At 37.6% G+C, this 22,420-nt stretch overlaps 4 protein-coding genes across 6 annotated transcripts; 2 read left to right on the top strand and 2 right to left on the bottom strand.

Moving 5' to 3' along the window:
* The first annotated feature begins 762 nt into the window (after positions 1-762).
* On the top strand, positions 763-1,734 carry LOC140759254 (LOB domain-containing protein 37-like). The gene is made up of 2 exons (XM_073095763.1): positions 763-1,038; positions 1,230-1,734. The coding sequence occupies exons 1-2, from the start codon at positions 855-857 to the stop codon at positions 1,607-1,609; spliced, it is 564 nt and encodes a 187-aa protein (XP_072951864.1). The 5' UTR covers positions 763-854; the 3' UTR covers positions 1,610-1,734.
* Positions 1,735-3,495: 1,761 nt separating this feature from the next.
* LOC140758618 (protein SNOWY COTYLEDON 3-like) lies at positions 3,496-8,503 on the bottom strand. Its single transcript, XM_073094851.1, has 6 exons — positions 6,853-8,503; positions 5,693-5,812; positions 5,001-5,117; positions 4,815-4,904; positions 4,133-4,240; positions 3,496-4,029 (listed from the first exon to the last, which is right to left on the bottom strand). The coding sequence occupies exons 1-6, from the start codon at positions 8,170-8,172 to the stop codon at positions 3,961-3,963; spliced, it is 1,824 nt and encodes a 607-aa protein (XP_072950952.1). The 5' UTR covers positions 8,173-8,503; the 3' UTR covers positions 3,496-3,960.
* A 3,440-nt stretch (positions 8,504-11,943) lies between these two features.
* On the top strand, positions 11,944-15,645 carry LOC140759374 (uncharacterized). 3 transcript variants are annotated; one of them, XR_012104226.1, is made up of 4 exons: positions 11,944-12,134; positions 12,411-14,551; positions 14,657-14,752; positions 15,073-15,645. XR_012104226.1 is itself a non-coding variant. In XM_073095919.1 (2 exons), the coding sequence occupies exon 2, from the start codon at positions 12,552-12,554 to the stop codon at positions 13,626-13,628; it is 1,077 nt and encodes a 358-aa protein (XP_072952020.1). In that variant the 5' UTR covers positions 11,944-12,134; positions 12,411-12,551; the 3' UTR covers positions 13,629-15,645. The 3 variants fall into 3 exon arrangements, 1 of the variants encoding a protein (XP_072952020.1); XR_012104225.1 differs by having other exon boundaries at positions 14,657-15,645; XM_073095919.1 differs by having other exon boundaries at positions 12,411-15,645.
* A 337-nt stretch (positions 15,646-15,982) lies between these two features.
* Positions 15,983-18,461, bottom strand: LOC140758697 (peroxidase 50-like). The gene is made up of 4 exons (XM_073094952.1): positions 18,150-18,461; positions 17,838-18,038; positions 17,556-17,721; positions 15,983-16,729 (listed from the first exon to the last, which is right to left on the bottom strand). Exons 1-4 carry the CDS (start codon positions 18,369-18,371, stop codon positions 16,323-16,325), a joined length of 996 nt encoding a protein of 331 aa, XP_072951053.1. The 5' UTR covers positions 18,372-18,461; the 3' UTR covers positions 15,983-16,322.
* Between the last annotated feature and the right edge of the window lie 3,959 nt (positions 18,462-22,420).

The following is a 22,420-nucleotide window of genomic DNA, read 5'->3' as shown; positions in this document are numbered from 1 at the left end:
TGATATTGATGACAAGTATAATATTTTAAATACGTAATAGAAAATCTATCTATAATTATATCCAATAGTATAACAAAATATATTTTATGTTATACGTGATAAAAATTATGGATAAATATTTTATATTCTAGACTTAAAAAACAATATTTTTAATCATTTATATTTGATTATTAACTTTAATATAGCATACAAATATTTTGTTAAAAATTAATTATAATAATAATTTTGATAGTTTAAAGAATATAATGGTAATTATGGTAGTTTGAATTATTTTTTTGAAGTATACTCTCTTTTAACGCAGATACTTTTTAGATGGTTTTCATCTTCCTGAGGAGATTTCATCTAAATCCACTGAAAGAAAGATATGATTTGTAGATATGGAACAAAGAATAATATATTTCTTGATCAAAGAATAATATATTTTTTTCGTACTAAGATGAAGATACAATTGGTAATATGCAAAAGAACCCTTCAATGAGAATTTATCCATAGGTAAAGATCCAGATGGTAATATGCAAAACAACCCTTCAATGAGAAAATTTATCCATGGAAACCATTGGTGCGGCATCACGGAGACGCACACACTCCTATCCCCCCCATCTCATTGGAACCCCACCTTCGTAATTATCCCCAAAGAAATCAGTTCCTCCAAAGACGGGTATTTTCGTAATTTGCACCCACCACCATCCACACCACCCCCTCTCTCTCTCTCTCTCTCTCTCTCTCTCTCTCTACATATATATGTTCCTATATAACCTCTCCTACACCTACCAACAAATGAGGAAGGGCGTCTAATGATGTGAGCGAGGAAATCCTTCAAACACTAGGTAGGCATCAGAATTCATAGACAAAAGATGAGCTGCAACGCGTGCAGAGTACTGCGGAAGGGGTGCAGCGACGAGTGCGTGCTCCGGCCGAGCGTGGAGTGGATCGAAAGCCCACAAGCCCAAGCCCACGCCACCGTCTTCGTCGCCAAATTCTACGGCCGCGCTTGCCTCGTCTCCCTCCTCTCCAATGTCCCTTCCCCTCACCGCCCCGGTAACTCACCGATTCCCATACTTTTTAAATGGTCTTTTGCACGTGTACCCCTCAAAAGTTTCTTATTTGCTCCTGTGAAAAATAAGAAGATTCTGAATAGTTAGTTTGCTGAGGGGTATGTATGCAATTTAGGGACTGTTGAGGCTATATATGTAAAAGAACCCTCCCTCATCTCGCGATTCTTGACGCAGCTCTGTTCCGGTCGCTGCTTTACGATGCGTGTGGCCGGACGATAAACCCGGTCATCGGAGCCGTCGGGTTGCTGTGGACTGGGAATTGGGATCTGTGCCAGGCGGCGGTGGAGGCGGTGCTCTCCGGCGGAGCGATCCGGCCGCTTCCGGAACTCGCCGGCGATATGGGGGAGTTGTACGGGAGCATAAAAGAAGGAGGGCCGTGGCCGGCCTCATTGTGCCCATCGTCGGAGGATGGATCTCCCCCACCGTGTGATTTAGATCTGAGCTTGATGCCGAGATCCCCGTCGACGAACTCGGAGGGATCCGTGACGACGAGTGCGGGAGGAGAAGATCGGACGGCTGGAAAGGAGCCGAGGCTTCTAGTTCTTTTCTCGTGATTCGTGAGGGGCATGTTTCCAAAAACGAGAAGCAGGGAGACTTTTTCTTTCCGTTTAGTACGTTGTTTTGTTTCTGTATTAAGTTTAATTTCACTAGAATGGATGCTAATTAACCCTTTTGCTTTTGATTATTGTCATATACTCCTCAACGAGGCATCATTATAGACAAGGGGATAATTACGCTCAAACTCTCTAAACTATTAATAATAAGTCATTTTCTTAGATTAAATATATTTTTTTTTTCTTTTCAACTTAAACTCTAACGAGATAGATATTTGAGATATTTTTAATAATTTAAAAGACTTATGTGTTATAAAAAAAATTTAGAGAAAATATCTGAAATAATAATAATAATAGTTTAGAAGTAAAACTATATGTAATACATAGAAAAAAAAAAGGTAATATTGAGATGGAATTATCTAGATGATTAGCATTCGTTGCCATTGAGCGTGTGTCAATCGTATAAATCACGTTATTCCACTCAAATCTTTATTTAGATATATTACGAGCCAGTTGCTGGAACGATCGAACTAAAAGCCCAAGCTCGAGAGAGGGAGAGAGAGAGAGAGAGAGGTGACAAAGGCCAAGGGGGGGGGGGGGGGGGGGAGGCTCTTGGGAATCCAAAAGGAGTATTAAAAATGGAGGTCAGAGGTCAGAGCTAAGGAGGGATAAATGACGAGCTAGAACTTTCGACCACCCACTCTCTCTATCTCACGTGAGAGACTTCAACTCGCTTCTTCTCTTGTCGCTGACCCGTCGTATCCTGGTTGGCGGTCCCCGTTCGGGTCCCACCTGATCAGCTTGTTGTCTAAGCTTGGCAAGAAACGAGGTGCCCTCCACCGTCCACCTGTATGCCTCTTTAAACAGGTTTACTGTTCGTTTGCAGGCCACCGTGTAACATCTGGGTCCCACAAGTTACTCCACTGGCAATTCTCGACGTCTCCCCATCGTTCCTTTCATCTCTCCCAATTATATATATATATATATATATATATATAAAGAGAGAGAGAGAGAGAAGTTTGAAACTCTTATCTATATAGTTTAGGCTAAAATTGATATGATTTGCGTTTATTGTAATCTAATTTTTAAGAGAGTTGGTGATAATGTGCTACCAAAAGTGAAGAGAGAGAGAGAGAGAGAGAGAGAGAGAGAGAGAGAGAGAGAGAGAGAGAGAGAGAGAGAGCAAACATATGGGTGGCTGTGTGTACGTTGAAGGGCCAAGTATACTGTTCAACATTTGAAAAAGGAGAAGATTCCCAAGAATCCTACTATCCAAGCAGAGAGGAGAATATTTTGAGCAGCATCCACCACCTAACGATTAAACACCCATGCAAGTCATCTAGAGAAGACAGCAACTAGCAATTTATTTAATATTTTTATCTTCCTGCAAGTGGATCGTAATTCTATCTTATCCGTGAATAGATAGAAGCAGCACACGTATGAGCAAATTATAGGCCCCAATGATATGGGCGAGAATTTTGAGAGACCAACATTTGGATTCATCTCCCCTATGTATTGTACGTTGGGCATTTAATAGAGCCCAGAATTTGAGTTTGAAACCTTCAAGAATCATGGCTAGATAGAGTAAGATAGGACCTTTCTGTCGCATCTTGCCACGTTAGCATTTGTTAGAGTCTACATGACTCAGCGTTGACTACAAAATTTGAGTAGAAGGTCAACTGAGGATCAACAATACCAATCTAAAAAAGTTAGGCAAGCAATCTCAGCTCTCAAAGAATCTCCTTTTATACACGGCACAAAGGCAGATCCAATGTTCCTAATAGCACTGTGAACAATAAAGAACAATCTTTCGTTCTTATCATCTGAACTCATCCAAAAGACAAGGAAGAAAAATAAATTTTACCAACTAAAATACACGACAAAAGAAAGCTGATACATCCAATGGGCAAATACAAGACATCAATCACGCAGTATGGAGATAAAAAGGGGAAGCTTTGCGGTTAAACCAAAAGCACAAATCTTTCACTAAAGAGAGCACTACACAAAGCGAACACATTCACATATGAGCTAGTAGCCCTAGTACTAAGAAACTTGGTACTGACCAAGGAGGCAAAAGAAAGCATCAGATATATACACATCAACTTTTTCTTTTATCAGTAAAGCAAATATTACCCGTGTGCATCTAATGCAGCAACTAAGCTGTAATCAACCACTACTGTGATGTAAGCATACAAAACTATTGAGTCGGATGACTTGGGTGAGATCGCCAGTAGAGTTAACACTCTTTTTGCATCCAGGAAACACCAGTTTTAGTGCTTGGAACTTTTGGGCGCAAGACCCAGTTAGCAACTGTGCTGCGATGTTAGTTGATTTCAAGCATAGTCTCTGTATTAAGGTTGCGCCAGGCTTTGTCTGTGAGTTAGCTGTACTATCTGCCCTTGTAGGCTGCAATGTTTAACCTGCTTTACAAGTTTGAATCAAAAACAAGAAGGTGGAAATTGAAAGACAAGTACATGAAGATTATGTTTGAACGGAATCTATTACACAGGTGGAATGACTTACATGCATTGCTGCAAATGTAGATAACAATTCTCTGGACTGTTCCATTAGAGATCGCTCTAGTTCAGCAACTTTAGCAAGTTCACTCACCAGAAGACTTGTTTCTCCTACCTGTATGTGATGACAGTTACAGTCTCCAGAAGCAAAAATATACAATTTAAGAAGGTATTTAGTTTTAGAACTTCAGCCATTACAATGCAAGTTAAAGTACGTATGGATACAAAATGAAATTTCATGTTTGGGATTTTATTTGCCAAATATTACAACAGAATCTGCTTGTCACATCTTACAAACAGAAATTATTGAATAGGTCATTGATAAATTGATAAAAATAACAACAGAAAATATGCTTAAGCGTAAAAAAATTCCTTGGGAGGAAATTGTTAGTAGGAATCAGAAATAGCCATCTTCCCTTTGATGAAAGACCTAACGAAGAGGTAGATGACATCGATATGGGTGGGTTGCATCTGCATTAAGTTCAACATGTGAATCTGATACTCATATCCTATTCACTGTTCATGTACAATTGCTCATCAATTATGAAATATGCAGCACTTAACATGGGTAAAGAAACGATTAGGTTCTTTGGTTAAAAACTATAAATACCAACATGTTTTCCATGTTGGCAGGCAGAACAACAAGCAAATATGATAAACAAACTAATTTTCAATGACAAAAACAACACCTTTGGAAGTAAAGAGTATATTGAACTTCCTATTGTTTGCATCACATCAACAGCTGATCCCACAGCGTTTTTCGCTTCTTGGATATCTACCTGTTGAACAGAAAGTAATTGCATTCATTCAGAACTTCAAGCCTTTAACAGACATACCTATGAAAAAACATTAAAAGACATTTGTCTATTTCATACCTTTGCTCCATCTGTAACTGGAAGGCGGAGAGTGCTAGCCTTTAATGCTTCAATAGTTCCTGCTAAAGAACTTAAATGCTCTCTGTCTACTACAGCCCATTCCTCTAGATATGCCATCTGTTTCAGTAGAGTGCAACAAGATCTTTACAGAGCATTATCATCAAGGACTTTTGAAGCTGTAAGAAATTTGCTGATAGTTTACATTCTAGTAACAAAACATATGAACTTTTGGGATTGGCAAAAAAAGGTGTCTCCTAGAATCTTTGCAAATATTATGTCTTAAGCTACTCAGCATTAGGTAATAGATGTTATAGTCATGTATCATGCCATCATGTATAAGTGTCCACGGTTTCTCATACTGGACTGAGCTTCATTTGGTTTTCTTGGCTGATTTTTGCCTCAAGATAAAGCCGATCCCTAAATCAAATGTTCTTTATCTTACTGGATCAAACTAAAAAATAAGCCTTTAACTTCTAAATTAGTGCCTACAATCTTATTGGTTTGGTTTGAAACCTCAATGACTATGTGATCAAACTAAATTTAAATTTGAGAATGTTTGGCTTACTTAAGAGGAATCAATGTCTAAGGAAAGATGACAGACATGATAATGCCAATCTAAAAAGATTAAATGAAGAAAATGGTAACATTGAAAATAAGCAATAAGGAAACACAGACAAGGATAGAAGTTTTACTTGTCCCTTGAGAATGGACATGAGCTTTGTATTCTGCAGCAGAAATTGTAACTCAAGCCTTTTATACATAACAGAGTCACGCATCTCCGAGTTAGTAAGCCAAGCATTGTACAGATATTTCTGGTAAGAATCAGAAGAAAATTAGATATTTCAAGAATGAAAAGCTGAAAATAAGAAGATATATATATATATATATATATATATATATATTAAAAAGAAGCATTTAAATGATGTAATAAATTTTTGATCTAAGCAGTAGATGCCAACCAGAATTGAAAGATGCACTGGGGCCAAACCAAATAGACCAGATGATTAAGGTGTTCTTGTTGCACAAATTACATGGCAATCTGTTAGGTGTCCCTGAAAGATATGCTGCACAAAGTTTTCAAAGTTCCCATGCATGGTCCTTCCGACTCCACTGAGTATCACTGTAGCTTGACAATGCATGTGACCAACACCTTTATTTGATATGTGTGTTTAATAAGTTGGCATATATGTAAACAAATTACAAGCCTCTATTTCTTGATCTTGATTTATATTTCAGTCTAGACAACAAAACATTGGAATTTAGAGTGCCAGAATACAAGCTTGTAAAAGCAACTAAAAATAATGAAATGAAGTATCCAATTCCAACTTTCCTCGGGCATCAGATGCATGAAAAATTACAGGAGACAGCATGAAGAATCCCTGCTGATTAAATTTGGAAGAAAAAAATCCTCCCTCCTGGAAGAATAACAGTGGTGCTTTGACCAAACAATTTATCTATGATGATGAGTACCTTGCACAGCCCATGAACAATGAATTATTGAAACTCTAAGATTATCTGCTTATATCTCAGATCTTATGCAGCAGTCCCTTGACAGTTCTCTATGGAGTAAGAAATTTCTTTGAGTTACTTATCAGATAGGTGACAAAACATCTATGCAAGAACAAAAATTAAAGGGCATGTTCTTACTAATAAAGCATAAAATGAATAACATTCAACTTGTAAAGTTTTAAGAAACCCATTTAAGGAGAATTAAACACAAACCATCATGCAAATACAAAATTGAAATGCCTATGTAAAGGTAAAGACTCGCTATTAGGTGCTTGAGGCATAAATATATTCCATGATTTATCACAAAAAAATAAGTTTTCAGTTCAAGAACCTCATGTCTCACCTCTGCATCCAGAGATTGCGCCAAAAAGGAAGCATTTGCTCGCGCATTAACACACCACCACTGCAACTGTCTGTTATGTAACAGCCTTAACTGGTGTGCTTCTTCAATCCTGTTATCCCCATTCTTTTTTCTCCTAGTATCCACAATGGAACTAAGAACTGAAGAGCCCTTGAACTGTTGCTCACCACTGAATGAATTCACCACCATACCGTTCCTCGACCGGGAAGGACTGGCCATTCTCCGAGCTGATGGAGTAGGCACAGGCCTATTTGGAGAAGAAGACCGGATAGGTCCATGAAGAGGAGAGGATGCAGTGAATGAAGACGATAACATGCCATTTAACAGCGATTTCTTTGCCGGAACTGTCTTGGGAGACGCCACGGCCTTCGAACCCAATGACGACAGTGGCGTTCCTGGCTCTGGAAAGCGGCGCAACCGGCTAGTAGTTTCCTGAAAGAACCTCATAGGAACACCAATTCCTTTAGTTGTGGCGCGCACTCTCGGAGGAATCCCGGGCTCCAGAGACCCCGAATTGCTCCCCGAAGATGCACTATCCGTGTCTGACACCAAGAATTCAGCGCCATCAAACGAAGCCCTTCTGGCCCCTTCATCCTCCATCATTGACTTCCGGAGCAACCGGACAGCAGCCATGATCGGTTCTTTCTTCTCCAAGGAGCAATCCAAGCTCTTGGTTAACGGATTCAGCTCCCGGTTTTTGGCCGATGGCCAGCAATGGCGGTGCTCCAAAGGTCTGGCATTCTCCGCGGAGGCATTGGACTTCCGCCGCTCCGGGGTCGACTTCCGGGTGGAGGAAGGGGAAGTGGGTTTCGCTTTGTTGGTCTGGTAGAAGAAGGACTCCCCCTGGAAAGACACCGACAGGCTTCGGGTAGTCTTGCACAGGGACTTGGCGGCGGAGGATAGCTCGGCGGCGTTGTTGGTTACCCGAGGAGTGGCGATTGGGCGCGTGCGATCGACCGATTGGGATCGCTTCGGTTGGGGCAATGGTGATGGAGTAGTGGGGCGGTGGTTTGCGAGAGGGGAAGCAAAACGTCGAGAAGAAGCGGATGAGGAAGAGGAGGTAGTAGTAGTTGTAGTAGTAGAAGAACTTGTAGCCGAAGAAAGATTGGATTTTGAGGAGGAAGAAGAAGTGGTTAAGTACCTGGAGGAGATCTCCTTAGACTTAGGCCTTCGTACAAGAGTGGCATTGCGGTCCTTCTCCGAAGGGGTAAAGCCAGGACGACGGGAGGGAGATGGGTTCCTCGGGATTCGTGCGCTCGAAGTAGTCGGCGTCGCTGCGGCCGCGGGGACCGCAACAACCATGGCGTTTTCTTCTCTCTATCTCTCTGATCTGGTACCTGGTTGCTTCCACAGAGCTCGACACTCGAATCGCTTGACTCCAGCTTATCTACCAGAGGAGTAGAAGAAGAGGAAGGGGTAATGGAGAGCCAGGAACGAAGAGAAGAGAGCTTAGTATGGATCTAGAGAGATAAGAGTCTAGAGATAGAAAAGGGGAAAAGAACAAGAAAGGGAAAGCGAGGGAAGGAGAGAGAGAGACAGAGACAGAGAAGAGAATATAGAAATAAAGGAAGAGGAGAATGGTGGAAGAAGTAACGGAAGCGAGAGAAGGGGCGGAGGTGGGTACCGAAACGGAGACGACGAAGAAATTTTTCCTGGGTTTTTCTGTCATTTTACTCCTCCAAAAACCAAAAATTTACCTTCCTTTTTTTTTTTTTACTTTCTCTTTCTTATTTTTTGACCGTATATTTGTAGCTTATTCGACGAAGACTATTACTATAGGATCGTCTGCAGTCCCCACATCTCGACGTATAGGCAGGAGTGCGCTCAATGAACAAATGGATGTACCAGTTTCCTGCATCTCTGCATACAGACCATCCTCTACAGCTACTTGGTTTAGAAGGATAAGCGAAAACATAATGATGGGCGGAGTAAAGCGAGGCGAACGTTGTAAGGCGTAATTGTGGTCACCACTAGTGGGGTGAGGGTAAATTCGTCTTTTCCATATTATTGCTGGGTGACCAAATTAACCACTAATTAATATTTAGCAGCTAACCTTGTGTCAACTTCAAACTTATAGATTTAGGTAGGTCGAATTAGTTGCATTATAGAAGGAAAAATAATTTGATAGCTTTCGTATCCAATTAAAATATTAAATTATGGATCAATCTATTGTAGGAAAACCCCTACAACTTGGCGAGTAAGCTTAGGTTCTACTAATCTTTTTTATCTTTCAGAATTAGCCACGAGCATCGAATCAAGTAAAGAATGAATAAATACTTTTAATTTTATTATTATGGACCAAGTACAAATCTCTAGGTTTGGCTTTTCCTTTTAACTAGACTTGCTTGGTTTTGATTAATTTAATTTCTTTTCGTTTCTGCAATATACTCAACATTAAGACTAATCATGATTTAGCTCATAATTCTACAGGATTAGGAGGAGGATTAGAGACACAACTCGGTAATAATTAATACCTGCTATCGTGAAGAAGAAGTTGTACAACTTCCCAAGTAGGCTTGAGTTCAAGAAATCTTGAGATGATATAAAGCTGAAGAGCTTTTGTCTACACTTGTATTAAATTTAATTTTTTACACCATTATCCAAAAGAACGAAATATGTAACTTTAATCAGGCATATAAATGCTTACTATGGCATGCCATAACCTAATATTCCTATAGGATAAATTACTATGTGGAAAATTATAGAAAATAATATACTCCATATGAGGTGGGAATTAAAGAAGTAAATTGCATTGCATGCCTCTTCTCTATATTTATATGTGACTATATGCCATTTATATATCCAGATATATATATATATATATATATATATATATATATATAATATATATATATATATATTAATCACTAACAACTACCAAATATGGCCAAGAAGCATGCAAGTGTCAGTACTTTTTTATTCCCTTTTTTTTTCACCTCGTATCATTATTGACATGCATGCATTCTTCTCCGAGAAGCCAAAATGAGGTTGATGTGGATTCTCTGCAGCCCAGTCTGCAGAAATTCCCTGATTCGATTACTTTTGCAGGAGATTTTTAGCTACACTTAAAGGTACTAACTTAAGTTATATTCAAGGTGGTAAATGATTGCTATAAGTGTGACTTGCCTCCTAAGTGAGTTCAAGATAATGAAATGCAATCATATCTTATTCTTAATCAAAGCTACAGTAACATATATTGATGATATAAGAAGTATATATTTACAAACACTATGCACAAAAAACTGTCTTAAGAACCAGAGTTCATCATCTTATTGCAGAAAAAAGAGAAAAGAAACCTTAAAGAAATAGTGAAACTGAATAAATGTTCATCTATAAACCATAGGAAATTGCACCCAAAGGTTAAGGATATTACTTTGCATGGATAAAGTCGAGACAAGATGGACCTCTGCATGCACAAAGTTCACGTCAATATTTCTACGTCACAACGAACACCTGCGAGCTTTTACTTCCTTCTTTAAAAAAAAAGATTGTTTAAAAATTGGATTACGACACTGAGTGCTTTAATGCATGCATGCCACGTCAAACGTATCTTGCTATACGTAAGAATAAGCACGCATTTGAATGAAACTATGATTGACCTTTAAAAAGAACAGCTAAGAAATTAACTCGATGAAAAGAAGAATTAACGTGCGGTTGATCGATACCAGTTGCTTTGCATCGGATTTTTTACTGCAAGACAAAAGAAAGAGACAAACGAAAACAAATAATATATCCTGAGGAAAAGAAAGAACTGCACAAAAGAATTACAAGATCGATCATATGTTGTATTAGTTGATCTGTTGATAAAAATGGAACAAGTAAATGCTGAAACTTATTGCATGCTTGAATCCGTATAGTGACTATATGAATATACTTTATTACCTCTGCATGCAGTTTAAGCTTTTGGTCTATTCATGATTTATCTAACAAAATAAATTAACACTTAACAGCCTCATGCAAAGTTTATAATGAAGCATGCAGAGCCCAAGTGGCCCTTCCAAGCTCCTCCTCCGTCGTCAATGGAGACTCAAAGGCAAATTGATACTGCTATACGTGTGAAACAAACCTTCTCCGGCGATCTTAAGTTTTTTTTTGTTTCTTGGAAGTAGAAGAAGAGAGAAGAAGACGGCAGAGAAGTATCAGGGAACCATGCTGCTCCATAAGGCTATGATCTTGGGCCGGCCCATATTAATTAATTATGTTTTTAGTTTTTATTTTTTACAATTATATACCTCAAGTGCTCATGCTCCTCTATATTTGATATTTATAACCTACCTTTGAACCAAATATTTTTTTAACAATGTTTGTATGAATATATTTAAAAGCCTTATTCTGTATGTGTACTCATAAAAGTTAACTATACTGAATAATTAATTAATTTTAAATTTTAAATTATATTTTTAACATGTCATCTCATGTATGGTCTTTATATATCGCATATGAACACATAAAATGTGCAACTCTTTATACCGTATAGGAGAATATAATAGAAAAATTAAAATTAAATGAGAGCTAAGCGAGATTTATACTATAAGCATTTGAAAACAAACCTTTAGTTAATTTTAAATTTTAAATTATTAGGTAACAAATAACAACATACATAGTACCTTTAAACATAATAAGATAATTTATAAAAATATCTATTCAATTATCTTCTTTTTTTTTTTATATTTATTTCTCTCTGACTACTAATGGGCATCATTCTCTTTTATACTTTAACATATAGCTACAAGAAAGAAGAGAAATTACTCTTCAATCTATGTGGTTTAATTCAAAATTCAATTTCATATAAACTCTCAGTACTTTTAGATGATTCACACTAAAGTATAATTAATAATAATTTATTATTCTATACTATTTAATTAAATTAGTCGAATTTGAAGATCGTATAAAGTTAGTTATATGGAACATATATATTTCTCACCGTATCTATTATGAACTTGTATTTGGATTTCCATGGGTGAGGGAGAGGTTATTTGGCCGTCGTAGGCGAGAGCCGCACGTGCTGTTGACCCAAAAACAATCGTCTTTACTCTTCGAACCTTCGAAGCTTCCCCAATTCGAGTCCCCGATTCTTTTGGTGTCACAAAAACTTCCCCCGGAACCCAAACGTTTCTTCTCGCCCCCTTTATTAATATATAAACAGATCGAAAGCACGGCCGCGAGTAGTAAAAAGGGGGAAAAATTTAGAACCTACCCTTTGACTCTCTCCACCAAATTCCTGCGATCGAGCTGCTCAAACTTCGAGCTCTTCGACGACAGAGGTAGATTTTTATTTTATTTCTTCTTTTCCTTTCCTCGCTATCTAGTGCTTTCCTCGATCGCGTGCTCGATCGCGAGCTTTTAGTAATCATTATCCCTGATTTCGGAGTAGGGTTTCGTGATTAGTTTGTTACTTGGAGCAAATTACCTGAGTAGTCGTCGCATCTTGCCCTAAATTTTTGTCGATTAGGTTTAATTTCTTAAGTAAATGAGTGACCTTGCCATTGAAATCTACTTAACTTTATCTCATTTTAATTGTGGCTTTCCTTTTTCCCCAGTTGATCCAGCACAAAAATTCTTCTGCAATTTCTCTGCGAACCCAGATCGAGCTTTTGTTTCTCAGACAAGGGATTGCGTGGTTTCTCTATTTAGGGTTTCTCAAGCTGCATTCCCATTGCTGAGTAGTAATTGGAGCCAAGATGCCATCTTGTCGGCAGTTTACCCCAGTTGATCTCGCGGAGCTCAAATCTCAGCTCTTCAAGAAGCTTGGACGGCAGAAAGCTGAGAAGTATTTTTATTACCTCAAAAGATTGATGAGCCTTAAACTCAGTAAACTGGAGTTTGACAAATTGTGCTACAGTACCATTGGAAAGGAAAATATTGCCCTTCACAATTTGTTTATTCGTTCGATTCTTGCCAATGCCTGTTTTGGAGTTGGACCACCTAGCAAACAAACAGCTACAGGGCATTCTAGGACCAGTAAAATATCGAGTGGGCAGTTGGGAGATGCATTCCCCGCATCTCCTCGGAGAGGAAGATCCATTACCAGCCGTCATCGGAAGATTGGGGATCGACCGAGCCCCCTCGGTCCTAATGGAAAGGTACCTCCTGGACCAATGCAAGAAGTCACCAATTCTTGTGACATGCAAAGGTCGAGAGATCAGCAAAGCGCTCCAGAGTTGATATCTATTGGTAGTAAAGCTCCATTAGAAGTTGCATCAGTGGAAGATGGGGAGGAGGTGGAGCAAGTGAGAGGCAGTCCATGTGTTCAAAGTAGAAGTCCTATAAGGGCTCCTTTGGGTATTCCAAAATTTGTCGGTGCTCTTCCACGTAAACCAACTCGTTGTGATTCTGCAGCCGGGTTTCATCTTTTGAGGTCATCTGTTCCTCAGTCTTGTTGTAGCACTTCTGAACTGCCAGATTCTAGGTCCTTATGCAAGCAACTGGAGCGGAAATTTGAGGCTGAAGGACTTGGTGTATCATTGGAGTGCGCTAATGTATTGAATTTTGGACTGGATGCATTTCTGAGGAGGTTGATCAGACCTTGTATGGATTTGGGAAAAGCAAGGTGCACTAATAGGAGAACGCCTCGAGCAAACGGAATGATTATGGGGGGTATGAATGGTGTATTGCAGGACAGACATGTTGGATTAAATCAGCGTTATCATGCTTCTTTACAAGATTTTCAGGTGGCAATGGAATCAAAACCTCAGTTGCTCGGAGGTGATTGGCCTGTACAGCTTGAAAAGATAAGCCTACGTTCTTTAGAAGAATGAACACGGAAGGACAACATCGCTCAAGTCTCCCTTTTATGATGGAAATAGTAGAATACTATATGAGTCCAGGTAAAAGATATGGAATACTCTGGGAGTCTTTGATAATATTGAAGCAGTATAATAAGTTGGGCTGAAGCAAAGAAAATGCCACACAAAAAGCCTTCACAATGTGAGCATGTGAACATTCAAGTTGCAAGGATTCTTTATGTGAACATCTTTCATGAGAATAAAGTTCAATCAGAAAATACTTTCTGAAGGATTGACTCTTTGCGACTGATTGACTCTTTGTGACAGAAAATACTAAGTGATTATATCTACTGTCCCGGACAAGAGTGAGAAAATTTTCCAATACATATATATAAACCTCTTTCCTGTTCAAAAAAATTTGACATGGATCAGGTCCTGCGGTAGTATCTTTACTGCTTTCTTGTAATAAAGGATTAGATTTTTCTTTCTTGGGAATTTGATTTTGCTAGGTTCTATGATAAAATCAAAGTTAGGATCAAATGATTCTTGTACACGGTATTTGAATTTTGAATGATATTTCTGTCTAAGTCAAACAAATGTGGTTTCTACTTGTGTCCTTTCAGACCATATAAAATCCTGTAAGTGTAATTTCTCAGAATTAGGAGAGAGTCAACAAGATTAGAGCCAAATATCGTCTTTTCTATACAAGGTAGCACGTCCTGACATGAGCTTTTCAGGTGGAATGCTCTTGCTAGAAATGTTTGAGTCGCTGTTGCATCTTTATGTATGAAAAATACGGACAGACCTGACATGTTGTCTTAGTTGGGCAACTGTTTTCCTTGCCTAAAATAAAATGGTTGGTAGCAAACTTTGTGAATGCAGGTGGAGAGTCTGTAAAATCACTTGAAGTACCAGGAAGATAATTACTGCTTAGTTGCAGCACAGCACATCTCTCTGTAAGCTACAAAGTTTTGTTCTTTTTCTCTCATTCTGCTTTAGGGAATCATTAAGGAGTTCATGATGCATTGCGTTAAATTATTTCTTTTTTGTGATGTTTCCAGTAGTAAGATGGTGGAGTGGTGACCACAATATGGGTGGCTGTTTGTACAATGAATAACTGAAATTTGTCAGCTGAAAAGGACTATACTTCGGCATTGGTAACACTTCTAAAGGATCTATTACATTTGTATTTTAGAATTTATTTGTGTAAATTGTTGTTTAAGTTGCTAATATATATGTATCCCTTATTATCCTCTTCAAAAGTAGAAAGTTTATGATCCTCTGAGGTGCAACTTTAGTAATTTCATGGTTTCTTTTGGTGTACATATGAATTATATTTTTCAAAAGTAAATTTTGAAACTAGAAATTTTCTTTATCTTTTTCAACATCTATTTATTCATCTTTCTGCTTCATTTATTAATAGTTGCTTTTTATGTATATATGAATTATCACTACTCTTCGTTTCCTCATGTTGCAGAAATGGGGCTTATTTTTCTTTGGAACAGCAGAAGTACAAAACATGGTGCCATTAATGCCATCAGGAAAGTAAGTTTGTATACCTCAGAGTCAAAATTAGAACTACTCTCAGAAGAATAAGTTTGTATACCTCAGAGTCAAATTAGAACTACGCTCAGAAGAATGGTTCTATCCGGTACAATTTCGAAACTAAAACCAAAGTTTAACAAACATTTTAATCAGTCAATGTACTCAAGGCTCTCTATTTGATTAGCATGGAATTATTGAAGATCCATGAACCAAGTTTCATCTCGCCTATCATGTTCCTAAGTTCCTTCCATTCTTTGATGTGATATTACCAACTGAAGTAGGCTGGAACAAAAGAGGCACGGTTTGCTTCTTGGTTACTGAATTGATTATTTTCTATGAAATAGCTTACAAAGAGGGTGGACTCAGTTCTGAGATGTATTTTGAGTAAGTGTACATTGTAATTTAGGCATGAGATGAGAATCTGATGCTTTTGAAGCTACTCTTTTTATTCAACTCAATGTTACTGGATTTTGACCGAAATATATTAAAGAAAAGAAATGGAGGATTTCTTCATTGGATAGCAGTTCTCTTTTTATGTGATTGCTGCATGTTTTGGTGAAATTTAAGATGTAACTCATCTCCTCCTGAGAAATCACAAGAAGTTGATGAAATGACATGGGATCTGAGATACTATTGCTCGTCAGAGCCATGTGATGACTGTAATAAGAAGCAAGTTATGAATTTCACCCTCTGATTGTAGTAAGATGCAAGCTATGAATTTTATCCTCCTGGCAAATGTGGTAATTTGCAAACAGAGAGTCGAAGATTTTCTTTCTTTTAATGTAGTGATGCTGCACAACTTCACAATAACACTCAGCTCTCACATAACATTGGAAGCCAAGTAAAATACCAACATTCAAAGTTTTTATTTTAAAAAATAAGGACATCAATATTTACAGTTACAGGGCAACAACTATTACATACATAATTTGAAATAACAAACACATTATTATTATTATTACATTCCTATCACTTCACACAACTTGCTCTGCCACATATAATTCTCAGTAGAAATCATCCTCCTTTTAAAGCAAAATGACCATTTCCAGATTTTTATTATTCATTTTCACATCTATACCCCTTTAAAAACACCTTATCTACGTAAATACATTTCATTTTTCATCTACGTAAATAAGGAGATTTTGAGGGGTATATATGCAAACGAAGAAGAAGCTAAAATCCTCAATTCAACACGGCGCAGTCTTTGCGGATATTACCCAGCAACCCGGTCTTGACTCCGACCCGGCCCAATTTAGTGATGGCATCGACGAAGGCCTGCTGGAATGCGAGCGAGCTCTGGGCCCAAGAATCCACGATGGGCCTGGACCTGATGTCGGAGAAGAGGACTTGGTCGGAGGAGAAGAGGCCCATCCCGCCTTGCAAGTTCTTGTAGTACTGGTTGTCGAAGCTGCCAGGTGTCACTGGATCAAGGAGCACGGTTCCATCGGTGTTCGCATTTAGGGGGCAGGAGTTCATCAATTGGGCCGCGTAGTTCGCGTTGAGTGTTGGGTCTACTGGGCTTCCTGGGCTGAAGTTATACAGCCTATTGGAGAACTTGCTGCAGTGGCCCACGCCCACAGAGTGCGCCGCTGGGTCCCGGTCAAATTAAAGATTTTAACGAATATTTTTTATTGCTAAAAAGATAAATACAAAAAATTTAGATTTATTTATTTATTTATTTGTTGGGAGGAGGAGGTTTTATTAAAAACATCCATACATTTTGTCTTTATTGTTATTATTTTGACTTAAAATGCCTTAAAAAAAATCTTGCAGTTAGTTCTCTTAAAAAATCGGTTAAAGTAAATATAGTTTTTTTTTATCAAGATAAAAATAAATGGAGATCTGAATTTTAAATGAAAATAGGGATATTTCAGGTTTTTTTTTTCTAGGTAACAAATTATTGGGGTAAAATTAATATAGAATATCTTTGAGGCATTAAAAATAGAGTGGAATGATAACTATTTATATGGTAGTCTGTGAATAATAATAAATCACAAGATAGAGTATTTTTTTTTGGTATATGTACTTCTCAATACAATACACGTTAGCTTCTACGTGAATGCTTCTTAAAGCTAAGCAACAATCAAAATTCGATTCATTTAATGGTAAAAAGACAAAGGTATTAATTTATAATTTTAACGATGGATTTTTTTTTTAGATAATAAAAAATAAAATATAAGAATCAAACGATAATTATCTATGAATTAGTCTGATAGTGTGTTCATATCTCCTTCTCTTGTAATGAAAGTCAAGAAGGCCGGGAACGAGGTGATGGTGATTGTCTTGTATGCATCCAGAAAGTCGGATGCTTTTATATTTCCTTCGTTGGCTTTATTCATTACGTTATAATCCAAGAAGGGAATTATAAGTACTCTAAACTCGGATAACTCTTGGAATTAATTATTTAATCCTCACCTGAGAGAGCTATCAAATCGGGCACTGAGAGCCCATTAGCCTGGAAGATTGACGTTAGCTGATCCAAATCAAACGCCGGCCCTGGCAACTTCCCGTTAACGCTACTAGCCGTTGAGCTCAGCCCGTCCAACCGCCCAAGCTCCACCGCGTACGTCGGCCCACCAGCCTGGTAAATTACCAAAAAGCCATCCCACGCAAACCGGAATAAGCGCGAGTTTTAAAGCGGCATAAACAAAGGAAGGATAAAGGGGGTTATTGTGGTGGTTATCGTAATACACCGACCAGAGCTATGGCATCCCTAGCGGCCATGACGAGGATATCGGCGCACGAGACCTTGCCGGTGCACTGGGGGTCGGCGTCGACGGCCGCCTTCGCCCTGATAACGGCGTCATATCCGTCGAAAGACAAGGATAAGTTATCCGGGTGGTCCTTCTCCGCCGCGTTGCTCGGCGTGGAAGCAATCAGTACAGAAGCATCACAACCCTAACATGACGTCATGCATGCATGCATGCATGCAACAGTAGTGGATAAGCAAGCCTTAATATTTAGTTTGATATCTATATATAGACATGAACTTGAAATTGGACAACTTACCTCGACGAAGCAATCATGGAATAAGATGCGAACGACGCCGCCGACGGCGTTGAAGGTCTCCCGGGACTTCTGGGTGACGGCGCCTCTGACGATGGTCTCGACGTTTGGGCAGATGGTGGCGTAGTAGTTTGGAGAGAGTTGCGCTAAGCCTGGGTGAGAGAAGAAGCAAAGGTAGCAAAGGTTTAGGGTTAGCAGCAAGAAACCCACTCTAAATCCACCCATCTTCTTGCTAGCTGATAGTATTAATTGTAGATCGAGAGAGATGAGAGAAAGGTAAGATATATAGGAATGTATATCAAAGGTAGCTTGGTTTTGGAAATTAACTAATGTTTAAGCCTTTTAATTTGGAGGGATTGACCTGGTTCATTTTTTGGACTTAAATGAATGAATGGAATCTTTGCCTCGAGCTTTCTCTCTCAAAAACAAAAGAAATATATAACGACGACTTCGATGGTGAGGTCAATATATATATATATATAGCATACGATTGAGGAGAAAGAATCAGAGGAAGAAAATGTATCGCACATTAGTTACGTATATTTTTAGGTATTTTTTCTACTATGGTTGTTGGGCTGTCATAATTAAATTAACACCCCTGACTTAACTTTCATATCTTAGTAGATAGTTCTCCCAAACTTGATCATTCTTAGACTTTTGGTTCTTTTTCTATCTTCGACCCAAGTATGATTGAGTCTGTAATATGTTCATTAAAACTTTAATCTTGCTTGTAGAAGAAGTCTGCAATCAGAAATATTGCATGCCACTTGTTCATTATTCCGTGTGAGGGAAATAAATATTTAGGTCAAATTAAGACATCACCTTCGTGCCATGTTCCAATATTCAGGAAATTTCCGCTAACCAGGATGGTAATAAGAGTCTATCTGCAATAAAATTATCAAGTCAAAGGTTTTCTAATCTTCAAACTTTAACTACTCATATAACTTAATAGTTAATCACATAAGCTCCAATTAATCTAACCTGACAGCAGTATATATCAGCTATATTATAAAGTTATATCTCTAATTTTGTATATACTTATAAGTCTTCCAAACTTGTAGCTTTAATTTTGTAAATTAATCATCAATATTAAGCCAAGTAATTTACATAATTGCTTCTATTTCTCTTTTATTATTTCTTCCATGCTGCACTATTAGTTAGAGATGATCAGCTAGATAATTAAAGCTTAGTTTAATAAATTTAAGAGCTGTAATCTCTCTAAAAGATTTCGCTCACTAATAGAAAACCATAATGATCACTTGTAGCAACTTCCAATTAAAAGGTACTAAGTATAGCTCATGTCATGCAAACTTCTGCATTAGAATCAATTTGGTGTTTATAAAAAAATTCTCTGAATACTTCTGCCACAAGGGTTTATATTGAACAAGACTCAGTCTACCAATAAAAACAAACACCAAATCAAACAATATAACATATATTATTAATTATATCCTACTTAACTTGCAGCATGCATCTAAGATTATTCTGTCATATATATATATATATATAAAATCTATTTAACAGTAATCTATCCATGTATGATTAGTACTTGGGTACTTGGATATCCTAAGGCAATGTACTTCTTTAGTTAGAAGATTATTCTTATGGAGCAGTTCTTAATATGAACTTGTGATAACATAACCATAAGAATATAAATATATAATTATATTATTCAATACCTACAAATTAATATTAAAGCAATTTATTCCAAGCAAGTTCCTTATGGGGTCCATGATATAGCCAATAAAAAAGACAGGGTGACAATAAAAATTAAATACTATCATTTTCCTTTCCATTTGATTAGGACGTGATGCAATGTATTGCCTCTTTCCTGGCAATTTGGTTGTTTAACGAGTCCTCGACAATTACTTCTTCCTTGCACTACAATAGAATAATTTGGCTGTCTACTTCCTCTTTTGCTATATGTGAAAGTATTCCTATTGCCATATCAAAATAAATGTCCAAAGAGAAAAATAATAATAATAATTAGAAGGCGAATAGCATAAGGCCCATGAGTTCAATTAAATTAAGCTATCGACTACCCCTAAAGAACTTTGAATAGCCCAATAAATTCGAATAAAGAGTTGCTGGTTTCTATCTCTTATTGACCTTAGGAAATAAAAAATAAAAACAACTCAATCTCAATGGATTGTTTTCATTTTATTTTTTTCCCAAGGTAAAATTGGCCCATGGGCATTGGGCCGTACTACTATGTGTTAATAGTATAGGGGTGTCAAATAAGCACCCCAAGTTGTTGCTTAAGTTAAATTCAAACTCACCTATCCAAACCTAAGCTTAGTTATAACCCTAATTTTCAGGAGAGTCTCGGGAGACTAAAACCATAATATTTTACTAATCACCTTAGAATAATTGGACAGAGAATGTGACTGCTTTAGGGGTACACTGTGAGGTCATGCCATTCTTTTGAGGACCCATGAGTGCATTGGCATAAAGTTCATTTGGGTAGCTAGAGATTAACTAATCAATTAATTAATTACTTAAGCAGCGTGATGGGTCCATGTCGGCTGGATTCATAACCCAAGACAAGTTTTCTTGTAGCATGCTCACAGAATAGCTATCTATGCATGAGATGAGATGAGATCTTAGACAAAGTACTATATACCGTTGCGATGTCCCTTAGTTGATATCTCAGTAATTGAAGTTAAGACTATCTCAATGACTGAATTATAACACCATAAGTTTTGGCCATCTTTCTGAAAAGGAAACACCATAGACTCAGAATAATTTCTCATCAAGACCATGAAACTGTTCCACATAATTAAAGAGAGAGAGAGACGATAAGATTTGGACCCAGAAGTCCAGAAGTGATGTGCATATAATGAGCAGTGTTATCAGGTAATGAGAGGAGTATAAAAGACTAAAATGATGGTTTTGGGCAGTGATATTTAGGTAGCTCTGAATGCCTAGCCATTGTTTAAACTAGCAAAAGCTAATTCTTCTCCCTAGATAAGCATTAATTCCGAGAGACTGTATAATATCTAATACAAGAGAGAGAGAGACAAAAGGGAAGCATGCAGTTTGTATAAGCTTTTCCTTTTCCCAGAGACCAATGTACTTTCTGAAAGGTTTAGCACTGAATTTAATCACCTCTACCTTGTGGAATGATAGCTCTGCAGGCTTATCCGTTTTTTTTATCGATGTCTTATTCCATTCTTAATCCGACTGTCTGGTCTCGTTAATATATATATATATATATAATTTATATATAGTGTTATACTTATTTTTTATTCACAATTTAGATAAAGCTGTATGTTGTGTTTGAATATAATATTAGGATAAATAGTTTTCTTCTTATTTCAACTCTAAATTGAAATAGGAAAACAAGAATAAAGGATCTGTTATCGGTAATATTAATAATACCATCGAAATATTAATTATGATATTTGTTATACTAGATTTTGTAGCGATTAACTATAAACTAAAAGAATCTCTGATTCTTGAATAAGAGCCACATATTCTTCAATCAAATAAGATCTTGAACATTTTAGTACTAACCAAGCTTTCTTAATTATCTAGACGTATGTGACTAAATGCTAGCGTTTATTAAAAAATAATTTATTTTTCTTTCTTACTCGAATCTTAAATTAAATATCAACCTACTGATAATTCTCTAACAAATATAATATCAAGAGGGAATAATTATAAACTTATATCACAGTGTATATTATTATTATAACTGAAGACCTTGTGTGCTCTGATTGTTATATTAAATGTCCATCTGAAATAATTTATTCCGGACTTATTTCTTTTGGAAAAGCAATAAGATTGTTTGACCCTCAATAAAGCCTTAATGAACATAATTAGGTCAAGCTTAATTAGTAATTACTGGAATCAATAATCATTAATGATGACTAAGGTGGTCCGAAATGGGTAGGAAAAGTAGCTTTCCTTTCTCTCATCATTTAACAAAGACAACGTTGTCTTGGCTTTCTCACTTTCCGATAACCTTTTTTCTCACCGTTGCTCTCCTCTCTCTATATATATTGACTTAGCTAGAAGAAACGAGCTCATGGGCTCGTGCTTTCGAGAAGCCTCATGGAGTTCGGACCCACCGCGTCGTACGACTACGTCTCCCTCCACCGGCAACGCGTGCACCGATGTCGGCTTCTCTGTCCCCGTTTGGAAGTCTTTGGGGCCGGGGGGGGGGGGGGGGGGGGGGGGGTTAAAAGGTTGCCCACACTTGCCCCCACAACTGAGCATCTCTTGTGTGACGCAAAGCCACAAACACACTTTGTGTGCAAAACGACGTCCTT

The sequence above is a fragment of the Typha angustifolia genome, chromosome 4 (assembly GCF_048772165.1).
Source record: "Typha angustifolia cultivar Huaian chromosome 4, ASM4877216v1, whole genome shotgun sequence".
NCBI lineage: Eukaryota > Viridiplantae > Streptophyta > Magnoliopsida > Poales > Typhaceae > Typha > Typha angustifolia.
The sequence above is the reverse complement of the archived record's forward strand: the minus strand, read 5'-3'. Positions and strand labels throughout refer to the sequence as shown.

Bases quoted from the DNA above. Each gene is read 5' to 3' on its own strand.
- LOC140759254 (XM_073095763.1), top strand. From the start codon at position 855: ATGAGCTGCAACGCGTGCAGAGTACTGCGGAAGGGGTGCAGCGACGAG. The intron at 1,039-1,229 runs GTAACTCACCGA...TTCTTGACGCAG, and splicing joins CCCTTCCCCTCACCGCCCCG to CTCTGTTCCGGTCGCTGCTT.
- LOC140758697 (XM_073094952.1), bottom strand. From the start codon at position 18,371: ATGGGTGGATTTAGAGTGGGTTTCTTGCTGCTAACCCTAAACCTTTGC. The intron at 18,039-18,149 runs GTAAGTTGTCCA...ACGTCATGTTAG, and splicing joins TCCATGATTGCTTCGTCGAG to GGTTGTGATGCTTCTGTACT. The intron at 17,722-17,837 runs GTCGGTGTATTA...GTAATTTACCAG, and splicing joins CTAGGGATGCCATAGCTCTG to GCTGGTGGGCCGACGTACGC.
- LOC140759374 (XM_073095919.1), top strand. From the start codon at position 12,552: ATGCCATCTTGTCGGCAGTTTACCCCAGTTGATCTCGCGGAGCTCAAA.
- LOC140758618 (XM_073094851.1), bottom strand. From the start codon at position 8,172: ATGGTTGTTGCGGTCCCCGCGGCCGCAGCGACGCCGACTACTTCGAGC. The intron at 5,813-6,852 runs GTGAGACATGAG...GATTCTTACCAG, and splicing joins CGCAATCTCTGGATGCAGAG to AAATATCTGTACAATGCTTG. The intron at 4,241-4,814 runs GTGTTGTTTTTG...CATCACATACAG, and splicing joins TATACTCTTTACTTCCAAAG to GTAGGAGAAACAAGTCTTCT.